The sequence below is a fragment of the Homarus americanus genome, unplaced genomic scaffold, assembly GCF_018991925.1.
Source record: "Homarus americanus isolate GMGI-L3 unplaced genomic scaffold, GMGI_Hamer_2.0 scaffold56241, whole genome shotgun sequence".
Classification (NCBI taxonomy): Eukaryota; Metazoa; Arthropoda; class Malacostraca; order Decapoda; family Nephropidae; genus Homarus; species Homarus americanus.
Window position 1 is genome coordinate 3,213,962 of NW_024740202.1, and position 19,028 is coordinate 3,232,989.

Consider the following 19,028-nt stretch of genomic DNA (forward strand, 5'->3'; position numbering starts at 1 on the left):
TATGGCACTTTTTATGTTTTAAGGTAATCATTTCTCCCCAAGACACATGTATTTAAACCCCTTAGAAATTTGTGAAGATTTTATATCCAAGTTTGAAGTGAGTGAGTGACTTGTGCATGGCTAGACAGCTCTGGTCTCCACATGGCTGACCTGTTGTCTAGAACCACTGTAACTCAAGTACAGTACTGTATACAGTATAACACTATCTGGCACACACACACATGTATACATACATACACATGTGCATAAACACTGTACACATACATACACACTTGCATATACACACTACACATGTACTACTTATAATAATTATGGTTGCCCCTAAAAATCGAGGATGGCCGGCCCTAGTGCCACCCTAGGGCATGAATAGATTTAAGATGTAGAAGCTGTCGCCAACACAACAACCACACCCTAAGTTAATGAGTTCAGTGTTTAAGGTGCACATAAGAAAACAAGGAGTCTGCAATAGGCCGGTTGGCCTGTGCATGGCAGCTCCTGTTGAGAGTTACTACCACTCTCTATCATCCATGAATCTATCCAGCCTCCTTTTAAAACTTTCCAGCGTTCCATCACTTACTATAAAGTTGCTAAGCTTGTTCCACTCGTCCACCACCCTATTTGTGAACCAGTTCCTTCCTATCTCCCTCCTAAACCTAAACTTATCCAACTTAAATCCGTTGCTCCGAGTCCTATCCTGCTCGGATATTATAAGGACTTTATCTATATCCCCTTTATTGATTCCTTTCACCCACTTAAATACTTCTATCATCTCCCCGCACTCTTCATCCTTCTAGGGAATGCAAGTTTAGTTTCTTTAACCCATCTTGATATGGAAGGTTTCTCAGTCCCGGAATAATTTTCGTCATTCTTTGCTGCGCCGACTCTAGTGAATTGCTATCCATTCTATAATAGGGGCACCAGAACTGAACCGCATAATCGAGGTGCGGCCTGACTAGCGCAAGATATAGTTGCAATAAGACCTCTGCACTCTTGTTACTTACACTTCTAGATATAAAACCCAATACTCTGTTTGCCTTATTTCAAACATTAACGCACTGTTTTCTAGGCCGTAGGTCCGGGCTTACAAGTACCCCTAAGTCTCTTTCACAAGTCGACTTCTCTAGGTTGATGTTGTTAAGGCTGTATACATTGACAGTATTTGTTCTTCCAATATTAAGTACAGTTGTACCCCACTTAACGCGGTCAATTGAACCCAGAGGGTCCCGCGTTAAGTGAACAACAGAACATATGGGATTAATTCCAATAGAACCCAGCCCGACCCCCAAACTCCACTTTTTGACGACACATAACTATGTTGTAGTAAAAATTCTATCTTAACTTTATGATGGTATGAAAAAACAAGTAATATAGAAGAGGTTAGGTTAGGAAAGATAAAGGTTAACATAGGAAAAATAAAGAATAGGTTAAAAAACGAAAAATTTTGTGGAACACTTACGGTAGTAGAAGAGATGGGTCGGCATACGGGGATGGAGGCTGGTTCCGAGGCAGAGGGCAGATTACTGGCCCTCAGGTGAATCACCATTACTAGGTGAATCAACATCACTGTCACTTACAGTTGTCAGGGCTTCCCTGACAAATCCCTCAAAGTCAACTTCACTTTCACTATCACTGGCTTGGGCTGGCTGTGGTGGGTTGCGGGCGAAGAACTCGGTTATGCTTTGCTGACGGCTGGTGTTGATGTTGTCGTGATACACCTTGATGTACGGCTCCATAGCCTGCACCAGTCGGGTATGGAAGACTTCATAGCGTTCATCGTCATTGTCGCGGGAAAGGACGGACTTAATTTTTTCTGTAAACTCTATGACACACTTAATATCACTATGACTTAAACTAGGTTCTTCGGAGAATGACGCACCTTCTTCCTCCTCTTCACTGGCGTGTTCTTCTTCCAACATCTCGTCGGCAGTCACTTCAGGATCTTTGATCACCTCCAGGATGTCTTCGTTGGTGGTCTCGGAGAAGCCTTCAGCTGTAATATTGAGCGCAGCTTCTCTGGCAAGGTCCACTGCTACTGCAACAGTCTGAACCTGACCAGTCACAGGTTCACTCCTCCTCTCACCTGGTATGCCATGCAACACATGTCTCCATGCGTGACGAATCGTAGCAATAGTCAGCAGATCCCATGCCTCCACCAAGAAGTCTACAGCTTGTTTAACGTTAAACTTCTTCCAAAATTGTTTGACGAGAAGTTCTTGAGTCACCGCCTCTTGTTCCTTGTCCTCGTCGCTTTTGCTCTCGCTGTCGGTGTCACCCAGCTTACGCAACTCATCCTTGGTGTTGGTAGAGTCGTTCAGGAGCTTGAACTTCTTTGCAGAGTACGCAGCTTTCACATTGCAGATCAACTCCTGGTCCATGGGCTGGATTAATGACGTAGTGTTGGGAGGAAGGAAGACCACTTTTACGTTGGGGTGACGATCCATAAGTAGGGGCGAGTGTCCAGGTGCGTTGTCAAGGAGCAACAAAATATTGAATGGAACATTCTGTTGCTCGCAGAATTTCTGCACGTCAGGAACAAAACAGTTGTCAAACCAGAAGAGGGACAGAGAAGAGGACATCCACGCCTTACGTGCGGTTAGCCAGTGGACATTAAGCTTGTTCATGTCCATATTCTTGTAGGCGTGCGGCTTGCGGGCTGTGTGAATCACCGATAACTTTGGTTTACAGGTACCGGAGGCATTGGTGGTAAACAGGACGGTGATGCGTTCCTTCTGCAACTTCCGACCCCTTACCTTGCTGGCAGACTGGACAACGAAGGTCTTGGAAGGTAACTTTTTCCAGAAAAGACCAGATTCGTCCATGTTAAACACCTGGTCGTCACTGTACTGTCCTTCCTCCATAATCTCACGTAAAAACGGAGGAAAATCTCTAGCCGCCACACGGTCAGCACTCGCTTCCTCACCACCAATGTTGATGTTGGTGATCTTGTTCCTCTTCTTAAACCTATGCAGCCAACCAGAGGAAGCATTGAAGGGTTTGGGCTCTGCAATTCCCAGTTTACGTGTCACTGCTGCGTATAGCTCACGTGCGTACTCCTGCACTGAGCGCGTGTCCACCGCCATGTTGCGTCGCGCCTGACGCACCAAATAACTCACCAGCAAATTTTCCACTTTTGCCAGCACCCTGTTCTGGCAATACCTGATAGATGAAGCACCTGCAGACTTTGTGATTTTCATGTGCTCTTTGATCTTGGCTGCATCCTTCTTGATCGTACGAATCGTAGATTCGTTGACGCCATGCTGGCGCGCGAGATCAACTTGCCGTCTTCCTTTCTCCAAATCTTGAACAATTTGGTACTTCACCTCGTAGCTTAATGAACGTCGTGTCTTCTTTGGCTTAGTGCCGCTGGGTCCAGGTAAGGAAAGGTCTCTCTCTGGGGGCGATGGTGGTCCGGCGGAAGCCATTTTACGGAACAATGGATGCGCGTTAACACGGGGTGGCCTTGAGGGATGAAACTGCCGCGGCTAGGTCAAGCGTCGTCTCTCCTCCCTCCCTCCCTCCCTCCCCGGGGTGGTCACGTCATAATACTTTAAGCCAATTACAGCTAGCAGCAGAGGGGGGTAGGGATGCATGGCCAATCACAGTCCGATACGTCATATGACGTCAGTGATAACGCAACAAAGACACACTGCGCAACCTTACCGCGCGGCTTGCCCAAGCGGAGGGAGGAGGAGGGAGAGGCGAGGAGCACAGACAGGCAGGCAGGCGGGCGGGTGGCGCGTGGGCAAAATCTAAAAATAGCATCTCGAGCCAGACACTCACCGCGTATATGTGGAAAAAATCCGTGTTAAGTGAAAGTTCAGCTCTGGCAAGGCACCGCGTATATGCGAAAACGCGCTAAGTGAAACCGCGTTAGGCGGGGTAATACTGTACTCTGCACTTGCTGGTGTTGAATTTCATTTGCCCTTCAGTTTATTTAAATCCTCCTGTAGTGCATTTGCATCCTGCCCTGAATTAATCTGCCGCCCTATTTTGGTGTCATCCGCAAACTTGCTTATGTCACTGCTGATCCCAGTAACTAGATCATTTATGTAGATTATGAACAAGAGTGGGCTTAGTACTGACCCCTGGGGAACCCCACTGGTTACACAGCCCCACTCAGATTTAACACCATCTACGCGTTCTGTCGGTGAGCCATGATTTTATCCAATTTAAAACTTTCCCTAGAAGCTGTCGCCAACACAACAACCACACCCTAAGTTAACGAGTTGCATGACCCAGTGTCAAGAAATAGTCCGAGAAGACCGGACAACTCACCAACTGCACTGGCTAACCATTACCCCGGAATACTATCCGCAAATCGATTAACATCCTGGTTCCCAATTACTGCTGGGTAGACAGAGGCAAGTGGCGTAAAGAAACTTGCCCATAGTTTCACCCTGCCTGGGATCGTACCCGTGTCCGTCACTTGCAAGGCGAGCATGCTGACCATTACACCACAGGTCGCACACACGTATGCATTAAAGATACATTTTTTCGTGCTAATTTAAAATGTGAAACTCGTCTTTTACGGCGGCAGCACCCCCAGGGGCAGGGGCGGCAGCACCCCGAAGGGCCCTCTCACGGGTGATGGCACCCCCAGGGGCAGCGGCTCTCCCAGGGGCGGCAGCACCCCGAAGGGCCCTCTCACGGGTGATGGCACCCCCAGGGGCAGCGGCTCTCCCAGGGGCGGCAGCACCCCCAAGGGCCCTCTCACGGGTGATGGCACCCGCAGGGGCACAACCAGGGGCGGCAGCACCCCCAAGGGCCCTCTCACGGGTGATGCAGCACCCCCAAGGGATGGTGATGGCACAACCAGGGCAGCTCCCAGGACGCACCCCCAAGGGCCCTCTCACGGGTATGGCACAGGGGCACAATCAGGGGCAGCGGCTCTCCCAGGGGCGGCGGCACCCCCAAGGGCCCTCTCACGGGTGATGGCTCCCTAGGGGCGGCGGCACCCCCAAGGGCCCTCTCACAGGTGATGGCACCCCCAGGGGCAGCAGCACTCCCAGGGGCGGCAGCACCCCCAAGGGTCCTCTCACGGGTGATGCCACCCCCAGGGGCAGCAGCTCTCCCAGGGATGGCGGCACCCCCAAGGGCCCTCTCATGGGTGATGGCACCCCTAGGGGCGATGGTACTCCCAAGGGCCCTCTCAGGGGTGGTGGGACCCCTAAGGACTCTCCCAGGCATGGCGGTGCCTGCCTGGGGTTCTCCCAGGGGTAGAGGGGCCCCCCAGGCAACCTTCACAAGGGCGGCGGTGCCCCCAGGAGCAGCGGCGCCCCTAGTGGCTTGATCATGGTGTCGTACATATTGCATACGTCCAGCAGTCCCTGACTTAACAGTGATTGGTGGACTAAAATATAAATCCACCAAATTACAGCCAATAGGAGAACACAGCAGTCAGTCAGCACAACACCCCAACTTATGTTTTCCTGTTGGATATTTCTTCTCCTTTTCATTGTTCAGGATGCGATGATAGTTCTAAATAGTGCAAAAAAACTGACCCCAGGGGACCTCCTTAAGGGCAGCGTCAGCGCCCCCAAGGGCCCCCCAGTGGCGATGGCACACCTAGGGACTCTCCCAGGGGTCCTTCCTAAAGCGGCGGCACCCCCAGGGGTGCTTCCTAAGGCGGCGGCACCCGCAGGGGTCCTTCCTAAGGCGGCGGCACCCCCAGGGGCCTTCCCAGGGGCGACGGCGCACCTAGGGGCCCTGCCAGGGGTGGTGGCTCACCTAGGGGCCCTCGCAAGGGCGGCAACCCTCAGGACCCTCCAGCTGCTCTAACAACAGCGGTGGAGCCCCCTGGGGCCTTATCAAGGGCTGTGGAACCCCCAAGGCCCCTTCCAAATGACCGCGACCACCACCAGGTGACTGAGGCTACATCACCACCACATACTACAGTAGCACCAGCTCTGTAGACCACATACTACAGTAGCTCAGTTATTTGTTAAAAAATAAGTTTTTCTATATATTAAAATTTCAGTGAATAAACTTTAGATTAATCACCCTAATACAATCTGACCCCAGACATCTTCTGGCTTCTTGTGTTACACTCCTAGTCCTATTACATTATGTACTATATAATAATCTTGTACCTGTAGTTCATACCCTAATGTGTACTTTATTGTATTACAAATATTGTTTCTCTTGTTTTCTGGTGTAATGTATTAATAAAGCCTCCAAGTACTCAACTATAATATACATAATGTATTAATAAAGCCACCAAGTGCTCAACTTTAGTATCCATAATGTATTTTTACTGAACATGTGATGAATTCCCAATAAAGATGAATGAATCAGTCGAAATTGTGTCTGTAAAACCTTATTGAGACGTCACATGTAAATTAATGGACTGACAGCATAAAATAATGACATTGTTAATAATAATAAAAATACAATCGTTTTCAATATGTTAATACTGTAGTGGATTTCTCCCCTACAAACGCTGTTTGTCGCTGAGTAGCCGACCCATTGAATTCGCCAGTGTATGCCTCGTGGTCTGGGTCAACCAGCGCCGCCATACATCACGGAGGTCAACTATTAAGCCACGCCTACCCCCACTATTTAAGACCTGACCTCGTGGTGACCACTCTCCTCTTCTAGCTACAGCCGCAGCAAGCTACACCTCCTCCTCCGCCTGCCTGGCGGTCCTCGCTCCCGCCGGCGAGCATGGCGACCCACAAGCTGTCCTTCTCTGAGCGTCCTCACCAACCAGCTCTCTCTACATCACGCTTGTAACCATGCTGCCTTCCCAGCACCAAGCTGTATTGTACATCCAATACAACATGTATACAGAGAGCACATTGTGAGTTTCCTTTCTCCATCCCATCCTAAGCGAACCCAAACAACTCATACCCCACAATACTCCTAAAAGCTGTTAATAAATAAAGCACATTATATACACAATAAAAAACTCGTTAAAGAATCAATACAACTGCCCGAGAGTAAGCTGATAAGAGCTAAAAATATACATATAACAAAAAATAAATACAAATAGAAGTACCATGAATAGTAAGCAGTACTCTTAACCACTGAGCCATGATAGGCTTCCAGTGGTTATACCTTAACGTCATTATTAAAGCTCAAGAAACTGGATGAAAATAGTTATTTGCAACCCAAGTGACACTACGAGAGCTCAGGCCTCCAATTGGTTAAATAAACTGTTTCAATATCAAGTGTAGACGAGCTGCTCTAATCCTGCAGCTCACAGAGTTGGCAGAGCATATGACCTATAAGAGAATAATAAAGGTATATACTATTCACTTACGTTTTAGCCCAGTGGATGAGACTCCTTCTTGTTACATACAGAGGTCCGAGTTCGATACCCGACAATTCTGTTTTATTTCTCTTTTTTTTTTTTCGTTATGAAGAACTATTATCGATATGTTATCCCCTAAAAGTTAATTGAACGATGAATTCGAATTGTTTCAATATACAGTATATTCGAGCTGCCCCAACCCTTCAGAGCAGTGGGGAGGGCACCTGAGGTATAAGAGAGAGATCAAATTCTTAATATTACGTTATTCGTCGTGGTCTAGTGGATAAGAGTTTCACCTCCCACTCATCAAGGCCCGAGTTCGATTCCCGGCATATCTGTTTTTGTATTATTATTTCTCTTAGTTTTTTCGTTATGGGACACTATTTTTGCTGTATTGTTCCATAAAAGTTAATCAAAAGTGAAATTGGACCATAAATTTGACGTTTTTACGTATTTTAACGTATATTCATGTTCGAAGCTTCAAATGCTTCAATGAAACATCAAAATGATTCAATGAAGCTTCAGTGACGTCACTGTGAACCCTCGCATATAAGGCCTCGAGTAAAACATTTCTGTCATTTTTCCTCAACAATCATCACCGACTGGTTACAGCTGACACCTGCAGGTAAAGCCAACACTCCGTACCTCTAGTCTCCATTAATATCCGTGTAATTTATTTTCCCGGGCGAGTATATGCGCAGTGACCAATAGAAATAGTTATTCCTTGGATATAGTTTAATAATAATGTTTAATATAATTAATTGTGACGTTATAAGTGTGCATTTAAGTCAATAGTTGCCGGCCGGTTGTTAGCAGTTTTGTTACCTTGTAAGATCGCACCCCAAGTTTCACTGGGCTGCAAGGCCTAAGGTATCCACCTTGCAGTTTAAACAAATAATATGGTTTAGTATTATATTAAGTGCTACTCCGCCAGTAATTTCTTTAAGTTTAGGGCAAATATTCCGCCAAACGAGCCATGACAAACGAGCCTGAACTATAAGCCGGTAACGAGCGTAAACCGTATGTAATTATTTACTTAATAATTACCCAACAATAGAGTACAATGACCACATTAAGTTATATTATACATAATTTATTTAACATATTCCCACTACTTCGAGGCCCAGCCCACTTTTGGTGGAGTCGTGTGGCCATAACTCAATAATTACACATTTTCCCAAACATTCGTCACCACCACTGTATTCGGCATTAAAAACTGCTCTAAAATTATTTAACAAATATAACGGGTTTTTTTTAGGAATAAATTGAAGTTATTTCTTAACATTTACTGATATTTTTATTTAATAGTTGGTTGCTTGCACTTTATCTACGATTTCTGGAATGGTTGGGGGAGCGGGTGTTGTGTGGGGTGGGGTGTGTGTGCTGGAGGTTCTGGGGACTGTGTGTGTGTGTGTGTGTGAGGGCTCGGGAGGTTGTGTGTGTGTGTTGGAGGGCTCTGGAGGACTGTGTGTGTGTGTTGGAGGGCTCTGAAGGACCTCTGTGTTGGAGGGCTCTGGAGGACTGTGTGTGTGTTGGAGGGCTCTGGAGGACTGTGTGTGTGTGTTGGAGGGCTCTGAAGGACTGTGTTGGAGGGCTGGAGGACTGTGTGTGTGTTGGAGGGCTCTGGAGGACTGTGTTGGAGGCTCTGGAGGACTGTGTGTGTGTGTGCCGGAGGGCTCTGGAGGACTGTGTGTATTGGAGGGCCGGAGGACTGTGTGTGTGTGTGTTGGAGGGTTCTGGTGTGTGTGCCGGAGGGCCTGGAGGACTGTGTGTGTGTATCGGAGGACTCTGGAGGACTGTGTGTGTGTGTGGAGGGTTCTGGGGACTGTGTGTGTATGGGACTGTGTGTAGGGGGCTCTGGAGGACTGTGTGTGTGTGTGTGTGTGTGCGTTGGAGGGTTCTGGGGGACTGTGTGTGTGTGTGTTGGAGGGCTCTGGGGGACTGTGTGTGTGTGTGTGTGTTGGGAGGCTCTGGAGGCTGTGTGTATGTTGGAGGGCTCGGGAGGACTGTGTGTGGTTGGAGGGCCTGGAGGACTGTGTGTGTATCGGAGGGCTCTGGAGGACTGTGTGTGTGTGTGTTGGAGGGTTCTGGGGACTGTGTGTATCGGAGGGCTCTGGAGGACTGTGTGTGTGTGTGTGTGTGTGTGTGTCGGAGGACTCTGGAGGACTGTGTGTGTGTATCGGAGGACCTGGAGGACTGTGTGTGTGTGTGTGTTTGAGGGCTCTGGGGGACTGTGTGTGTGTGTGTGTGTGTGTGTGTGTTGGAGGGCTCTGGGGACTGTGTGTGTGTGTGTGTGTGTGTGTGGAGGGCCTGGAGGACTGTGTGTGTATGAGGACTCTGTGTGTGTGTGCGTTGGAGGTTCTGGGGACTGTGTGTGTGTGTGTGTGTGTGTGTGTGTGTGTGGAGGGCTCTGGGGACTGTGTGTGTGTGTGTGTGGGAGGGCTCTGGAGGACTGTGTGTGTGTCGGAGGACCTGGAGGACTGTGTGTGTGTGTGCTGGAGGCTCTGGGGACTGTGTGTGTGTGTGTGTGTGTGTTGGAGGGCTCTGGGGACTGTGTGTGTGTGTGTGTTGGAGGGCTCTGGAGGACTGTGTGTGTGTGTGTGTGTGTGTGTGTCGGAGGGCTCTGGAGGACTGTGTGTGTATGTTGGAGGGCTCGGAGGACTGTGTGTGTATGTTGGAGGGCTCGGAGGACTGTGTGTGTCGGAGGGCTCGGGAGGACTGTGTGTATGTTGGAGGGCTCGGGAGGAGTGTGTGTGTGTGTGTGTGTGTTGGAGGGTTCTGGGGACTGTGTGTGTGTTGAGAGCCTGGAGGACTGTGTGTGTTGAGGGCCTGGAGGACTGGTGGTGTGTGTGTGTGTCGGAGGGCTCTGGAGGACTGTGTTGAGGGCCGGGAGGACTGTGTGTGTGCTCGGGAGGACTGTGTGTATGTTGGAGGGCTCGGGAGGACTGTGTGTGTTGGAGGGCTCGGGAGGACTGTGATGACTGACACATGTTAGATGATCTTGGAGTCCTAATATTATTAGATGTAGTGACTTGGAGAAGCTTAATAAAGTTGTATATAAATGTACAGGACTAACTGCCAATTAGATACAGTATTATAGTGAGCATTGGTAGTAGTAAAGTGATTAATATAGTAAGTAAAGCTGGTTGACTGTAGGTGGGTTTCAACTAATAACTTAAACTAACCTAATCAGCCCGACTTGGATGAAATGTAACTAACCTAGACTGACCCCAAATTAATAAGTTACATATTATACAGTATATATTTTATATAACAATAATAATGTAACTTCTATATCTTAACATTTGCCACAAGTTAATTGATCATTAATTAAGAGAGTTAGTGTTGAAGTTTGAAAGAATTTGACTTGTTTGAATTATTAAAAATCAATATCTTGTGTACTGTACAGTTTCCTTTACAAAATCTCATAATGTACTGACTTTATCCTCAGGTTAAGTTGGCCAAAAGTGACACCATACTGAACCTCGGGAACATAACTTAAAATGTCAGAACAGGTAAAGTTTACTTACTGAAAGTTTTATTAAGGGAAGCTTATGAGACTTGTATGTTGGGAGGGGGACTATATGGCGTGGGGGATAGGCTTGTGTATTGGCATATGGGGAGAGCAGGTGTATACTATAAGTTGGGTGTAGTGGTAAAGTTTATCATTCAAGTTTGATATGACCAAGTTGTTGAGGGGAACACCTAAGGGGGCTTGAGGGGTGGGAGGAAGGGTTCAGTAGGTGAACTGTGGTAAACCTTGTGTGTTGTGTAAGAAGCAGTGTGGAGACGTTTAGTAGTGTAGCAGTGACGGTGGAGGCTTGTAATGATTGGCTATACTGTTGTGGTAAATGTTAGTTGTTGAGGTATTAAGTAACTAAAACACAAATGCATATTAAAATTAGATCTTTTGTAGATAAAGTGCTTAAGTAAACAATTGGTGACAGTATAAGTACAAGTGGTCTGGTGGTAGATGGATATTGTATGTTTAGTATTCATTGTACATAAATTACAACTTTAATCATGTTGCAGGTGACAGCTGATGTACTTCAAGGACAAAGTAGAGGAAGTGACTGAACCTTGAGCAAGATGTAACACCCACCATGTTACTTCAGCCTACTCAGTTAAGTGACTTTGGTATCTTAGTATGGCCAACCCCAAAACTACTGGAAGTAAGACTCGAGGGGCGCTCGCACAGGGGAGGGAGGCACTCGTACAGAGGGGGCGCTAGTACAGGGGAGGGGCTCTCCTGCATGGTTGGTGGTGTGCTCACACAATGGTAAACAGTGCGTGTCAGAAATGTGATGCAAAAATAGCATGTACTGTGAAGTTGTGGTGGATGTCTATAAGACGGCTGCAGCCATAAGTGAGGAGGAATGATCATGTGTAAGGTGGTATAGGAAGGTGTTCGAGCATATGGATATCCACAAGGATGCATGTTTAGATTCCAATAAATTCTGGAGTAAATGTTGTGTATTGGTAGTGATATATTCAGGTTAATTAAGATTTATCTAAATACAAAATAATGTTGTAGGTGGTTGGTGTAGAAGATGGATGGACCAGACAAGGTGACCACTACTGTCCAGCATCCCACACATTGAGGACTACCACCTTACTAAGAACAGAACAGAATTGGTATTCTGTACACTACTAAGAATAGTGTTATGTAAAAGTTAAGTATTACAGAAACATTTTCTATATAATTTGACAAAACTTGACAAATTATTCAAAGTAAAGCATTCAAGAATGTACAGTATAAGTAAACCTTGATTAAAGCCACACAAAGGATTAAAAATAGCTAGATATTATGGTAGCCACAGTAAATATTGTTGTGGTTGCAAAAAATGTCCATTTTATAATGTATTTTTTGTCCACAGGTGAAGTATCAACAAGGTGTAGAACAAGACGTACATCAATCAAACGGATCCATTTCCCTTATTGGTTTGTAAAGTTAAGTGTAATTGTTGTTCAGTATGGGGAGGCCTCGGATGGGGTTTGTGCCGGGGCGAGGCGTTTGTGCCGGGGCGAGGCTTTTGTGCCGGGGCGAGGCGTTTGTGCCGGGGCGAGGCGTTTGTGCCGGGGTGTGTTTATAATGGTGGCACTCTTTATATATGTATATAATCAAATAAATAAATATTGAATAAACTTTACGTTTTATATTCCAAAATTGAATGATAATGATCTTTGAAACCATAAGTACTGTAAACTTAACATGAAAGTTAACTAGTGATCAACTTGGATACACCCACATGATTGTTTCTGGGTAACTTAATGCATCCATCATGTTCTATGTACAGTATACTTATCACTAAATGACATCCAAGTGCCATCCTATGTATAACTGTTACAAACTAATGGCCATGTGATCGTATATTGGGTCTGTATAATAAAACTAAGATACCCACAGATGGCACAAAAAATGCATCTTTAAGATTTAGACAATGAAAACTCGGATGAGGGATTTTGATGACCTTGCCGAGAGAATGGGCGTCTTGTCTATTTTGAAATTCATCGGCCATGTCCGTAAAGAACATTTTTGATAGTGTACAAACTATTATCTTGTTCTTGTATATATACAGTACTACGTGAAAGCAAAGTACAGAAAGAATTTTACTTACTAAATGTTGGCAATCTGGACACTGCACACCAGTTGTTGAACGGAAGTCCATTTTACCTAAATTAGAAAAGAATCTTAAAATATACAATTTGTTTATGTTCCCCCACCTAAGACTTGGTTCCTTGGATAAATTTATAATTATCCCTGTACTGTCCCTGGTCAAAACTATAAATTAAATACAAGACATCAATTATTATCTAAAGCTAAATTTTGTGTAGGGCCAAAACCTGACAGAAGATACATTATAAAACATTAAGGTCTAGTGAAATAAACTAACCTTGTGTGATAGAAAATATAAACGTTGAATTGAGAAATCCACGACGGCTGACATTGTGACGACACCGCCATCACTGGTGTGTCTGCCGAGAAGAAATGATAATGGTACTTTATTGTGTTCATCTCTCAGGACATAAGAGAGATAATCCAGTGTAACATTACCAATCATAAGTTTTCTCTGATTCTTCTGTGCTAACGTTAGATAATGTAGGTTTAAGAAACTGAATGGCCAGTGAACTGATATACTGTAGCTAGACAGTGCAGGTATAAAATGAGGCTGTATGACCAAGGATATTTTATTTATTCCTGTATCATTAACTTCTGGATTGTTGTATATTGTAATAAACGTGTAGTGAAATTAAAAAAATATATTGTATATTCAATTCTTAATTTTTTATTACCTATCTACAAACAAGCTAAAATACAAAGATCATACTACAGTACATATGTAATTTTTTCTACTTTGCTGGTCTTGGAGAAATGCGAATATGTTGCTGACAAAACAAAGATATTTTACCTTCTAAATTGGTCTGAAAAAGGTAAGTGTTTATTAGGTGGTGATAATATATACAACACTGCAGTAGCCCTCCTCCTTTATCCGGGCTTGGGACCGGCATGTTCGGCTGAACAAGGTGGAGCTACTCCTGTGCATTCTACGTCTGACTACGGTGTTGTTAGTAATATCAACTTTAACAAGATAAATTTTACCTTTTTTACCTCCAGAGACTGTTTGTTATTTGACTACGATTTTAATGGGATTGTGGACAGGATGGCTGTGGGCATTATTACACTAGTCATTACATAATAACTTAAATGCTTAATCATTATCTCCCTTAATTATCTTCTGATACTCCAAGATGTCCCACTTCTCTTATTGACATATAATGATGTAGGTTGGATTGGGTTAGTTTAGGTGAGATAAACATTTTTTAGTCTATACCTGATACCTAAACTGTATCATAACCGTTAAACATTGAGCTGTTGGTTTTCTTAATAAATATATTTATAATGTAATCATGTTTTATCTTCCTTATCATTAATTTTACATGTTCCTATCTCTACTTGGTCGATTTTGTTACAATAGTTTAAAGTTATCAATAAAATAATAAGTAGTATTTTCCGTGGCCAGAAGAACTTTGTTTTATTTTACAACCCTTCAAGATATATTATATTTATAATTTGTCAGTAAATTGAAACACATTTATACAGTAAAATCATTCATAAATATATTGAATAATAATTATTCGCATAATTCATATACAATAATATGATATATAACTGAGGGTAAAATAGTCATATAACCCCTGCCTACCTGTTACACCACACAGCAAGTCTCTTACCTTGTCCTCACAACTATTATAAGGCTCTCTCTATTACTACACCATAATCCCTGCACACATATCCTTCATAATAATACACAAATGAATCCTGACAAAACAATATTACAGCAATACGAACCAATTTACCTTAGAATATTTTTGTTGTTGTGTTTACATGGTGGAGAGTATGGCGGCATGGCCAACGCTCCCTGTTACGGTCTACACAAGGAACAGTTTTACATTAAATTTAGTTTTTAAATGCTCTAATAATTATAAAATATTCTGATATTATTAATTATCGTAAATTGTGTAAATTTTGTCACTGTGTTCTTTGGCAATAATGCCTTGATAAGTTTATATAAGGCCTCCCTCAACATGGGACACAAGACCTTCCCACTACCTAAATCAACCGAGAAAAGTAATGACAATTTAATTACTTTGCAGCTGATTCTTGACGATAATGTCATTATCGATTACTTTGTAACTATAATTTTTGTGAGTATTTAGATATATTTTACTCTAAATGACCTTAAATTCTTGTGGAAATGGGTGAATTTTTTACCAATTTTTTTTTTAACAAAATTCGCTCATTTGCCCAAAAAATGAAGGTCAAATTTGGGTGAAACACACATAAATACCAAAAAAAGAATTATGGTTACAAAATAATCGATAACGTGGAGTTCCTTAATTTAAATATGAGGTACAGGAGGGCTTAAAAATACATACACAATTTCGACTGATTTGTAGTGGAATTCTCCCCTACAAACGCTGTTTGTCGCCGCCATACACCACGGAGCGGGGGTCAACTGCTAAGCCACGCCTACCCCCGCTATTTAAGACCTGACCTCGTGGTGATCGCTTTTTCTACCTACAGCCGCAGCCAGCAACACCTCCTCCTCTGCCGCTGCCTGGCGGCCCTCGCTCCCGCCGGCGAGCATGGCGACCCACAAGCTGTCCTTCTCTGAGCGTCCTCACCAACCAGCTCTCTCTACATCACGCTTGTAACCATGCTGCCTTCCCAGCACCAAGCTGAATTGTACATCCAATACAACATGTATATAGAGAGCACATTGTGAGTTTCCTTTCTCCATTCCATCCTGAGTGTGAACATCTCATACCCCACAGATTCGTCGATTTTTATTGTGAATTAATTACACGTACAATACAAATACATTATGGATATTGGAGTTGAGCACTTGGAGGCTTTTTAATATAATACATTATACTTAGAAACAAGAGAAACAATATTTATAGTAATTATGCAGAACACCTGACAGCAGCACCCTGTGGGGTTCAGGGTGTTTGGTTCGCACTCAGGATGGGATGGAGAAAGGAAACTCACAATGTGCTCTCTGTATACATGTTGTATTGGATGTACAATTCAGCTTGGTGCTGGGAAGGCAGCATGGTTACAAGCGTGATGTAGAGAGAGCTGGTTGGTGAGGACGCTCAGAGAAGGACAGCTTGTGGGTCGCCATGCTCGCCGGCGGGAGCGAGGGCCACCAGGCAGCGGTGGAGGAGGAGGTGTGGTGTTGCTGGCTGGTTGGTGTAGGTAGAAAGAGGCAGGTCACCACGAGGTCAGGTCTTAAATAGCGGGGGTAGGCGTGGCTTAGTAGTTGACCCCCACTCCGTGATGTATGGCGGCGCTGGTTAACCTCGACCACGAGGCATACACTGGGGAAGTGGTGGGGTCGGCTACTCAGCGACAAACAGCGTTTGTAGGGGAGAAATCCACTACAATACTCCCCCTTCCCTCCAGGCGGTGTAGAAGACTTGTTGTCTGCAGGGTTGCTTAGCACATGTGAGGCAGAACGGGCGGTGCATGCCTCATGTGAGACAACGGCGATGGCGTGGATGAGCCTGTCGCTGGATACAACTGTCTAGATACACACTATCTGTGGGAGAAGAGAGGGAGAAAAAGGGTGTGTGGAGGCGATGAATGTTGTGCTTCCCTCACGGCAGGTACAGAGTCGTCAGATGCGCCTGCTGGGGTGTGTGGGCCTGGGTCAGGAGCAGGGGCTGCGTCAGCAGAAGCGGATGAGGGCTCGTGACAGCAACTGGGTCCACGACAGCAGCAGGGTGCAGGACATTAGCAGGGAGTACCTGAGAGAGAAAAGAGGGGTGTGTGGGTCCACACTCAGGAACAGAGGCCGCATCAGGGGCGGCAGGGGCTACTGCTGGGCCGGGGTCGGCGTCTGAGGCAGGACGGGTGTGCTGGGGTCGGAAGAGGAGCGACTGTCTGCTTAGAGTAGCAGAGCTGCTCTAGGGTGTCTAACCTGCGGTGTAGAGCCGATGAGAGCTGCTTCTGTGTGGATAAGCCAGTCTTCCATGTTGCTTGAAGACTGGGAGCATGATCAGTTTCTCCTCCATCCTGTGTGAGTGCGAATCTCCGGGAGTCACCATTTGTGGGGTTCAAGATGTTTGGTTCACACTCAGGATGGAATGGAGAAAGGAAACTCACAATGTGCTCTCTTTATACATGTTGTATTGGATGTACAATGCAGCTTGGTGCTGGGAAGGCAGCATGGTTACAAGCGTGATGTAGAGAGAGCTGGTTGGTGAGGACGCTCAGAGGAGGACAGCTTGTGGGTCGCCATGCTCGCCAGCGGGAGCGAGGGCCGCCAGGCAGCGGCGGAGGAGGTGGTGGTGTTACTTGCTGCGGCTGTAGCTAGAAAGAAGAGAGAGGTCACCGCGAGGTCAGGTCTTTTAAAGCAGGGTTAGGCATGGCTTAGTAGTTGACCTCCGTGATGTATGGCGGCGCTGGTTGACCCAGACCACGAGGCATACACTGGGGAATTCGTGGGGTCGGCTACTCAGCGACAAACAGCGTTTGTAGGGGAGAATTCCACTACAACATCATACAAATTTTTGGAAAAAATTGAATATTTTTTTTAAAGACACCAGACTAAACGTGACGTAATCGACACAAGTCAGAAACAAGGATTTAGGTGTGGGGGCACAAAGAGTCACTCAACGAAAGAAATGCCATTTGCTGCTGACAATATTCATAGTCTTGGAATGACAATGATATTGCTAGATAATGGCTTGTAAAAGTATTAGGCATATGCTACAGTACTAATTCACACCATCAGACGGAAGATTAATTACCATCACCTTCAATTGAACAACGTCATTATTAAAAACAGACACAGACTGACACACACACACACACACACACACACACACACACACACACACACTCCACATGCACACACGAACACACAGGGAAGTAAAACAGCAGTTTGTGTTGCAAGAAATCAGCGTCTTTAGAAAGAAGTTTTGTTTAGCATCGGTTAGATTAAACGTTTGAAGACAATATTAGTATAAATTAATGATAAACAGGCAACCTCATAAGCAGCCTACACACAGCTGTGCCCGATGCATGATGTTCTTTAACATACTTCCCGAATTTTACTTATGTTTATTCATCTAAATATAAATTCATATAGGTTGGCTCATTGCTCTATCCATTTTAAAATCAAATTAGCAGTATATACTAGCAGAAAAGCATAATATAATGCGAACTAACAAAGCCCAACCATTAATTAAGCAACGGGGAACTAAGTAACCAATCATCGATGACGTTTACATTCATTCATAATTTTTACTACGTAGTATAGTAAACAAACGGCATTCAGTTGCCAGCTGTCTCCAGCAGTGTTCGAAGAATCTTGAACGTGACTGTACACATCAGGGTATGAACTACAGATACAAGTTTATTATATAGTGATCCTCAGAGTTTAAATGTCTAACTAATTGGGTAAAGTTGGTGTGTGTATATGTAAATATATGTATATACCACTTGTAGGCAGGGCCGTCCCTAGGAGGGTGCGGAGCAACTCAGCCACTGCGGGGCCCCAGAAAAAAAATTATATATATATATACAAATATATATATATATATATATATATATATATATATATATATATATATATATATATATATATATATATATATATATATATATATATATATATATATATATATATATATATATAGCACACACCGCACCTCGACCCTACGACGGGGTTAGGGACCCAAATCCAGGTCGTAAGTCCGACATAGATAAAAAAAAAAAAAATTTTTTTTTTTAATAAAAAATCTACAATGAAATACAGTACAGTAAAAGTAATGAATAATGATGAATGGATACAGTACAGTGAAAGTAATAAATAATAAGGAATGGATACAGTGTGACTGAGCACTTAACCTTTAATGTAGTCAGCTGAATGCACATGGGGCCCCCATAATTTTCTAATTATACATGGAGACTACATTAACTGGAAACGTTTCGGTATAGAAAATGCGTGTGTCATTTAAAAAAAAAATAATAATTTTTTTTATCTATATCTGAGGCGGTCGTAAGTCCCGACGGTCGTAAGTCCACGTAGTCGTAAGTCGGGGTCTAGGTGTGTGTATATATATATATATATCTTGATAAAATCACACGGGAAAATGGGAACAACGGAGCACCTTAGCTTTCATCTTTATTCAACTACTAAGCCACGCATTAAACTAGTCACTTTACCTTCAATTATGTTCAATAATTGTTAAAATGACTAAA

General features: G+C 44.4%; 1 protein-coding gene across 1 annotated transcript; it reads left to right on the forward strand.

Annotated features, from left to right (window-relative positions):
• Positions 1–4,353: 4,353 nt before the first annotated feature.
• Positions 4,354–6,295, forward strand: LOC121875351 (translation initiation factor IF-2-like). The gene is made up of 2 exons (XM_042379883.1): positions 4,354–4,776; positions 4,976–6,295. The coding sequence occupies exons 1-2, from the start codon at positions 4,588–4,590 to the stop codon at positions 5,288–5,290; spliced, it is 504 nt and encodes a 167-aa protein (XP_042235817.1). The 5' UTR covers positions 4,354–4,587; the 3' UTR covers positions 5,291–6,295.
• The last annotated feature ends 12,733 nt before the right edge of the window (positions 6,296–19,028 follow it).

Bases quoted from the DNA above. Each gene is read 5' to 3' on its own strand.
- LOC121875351 (XM_042379883.1), top strand. From the start codon at position 4,588: ATGGCACCCCCAGGGGCAGCGGCTCTCCCAGGGGCGGCAGCACCCCGA. The intron at 4,777-4,975 runs GTGATGCAGCAC...GCCCTCTCACAG, and splicing joins CCCCAAGGGCCCTCTCACGG to GTGATGGCACCCCCAGGGGC.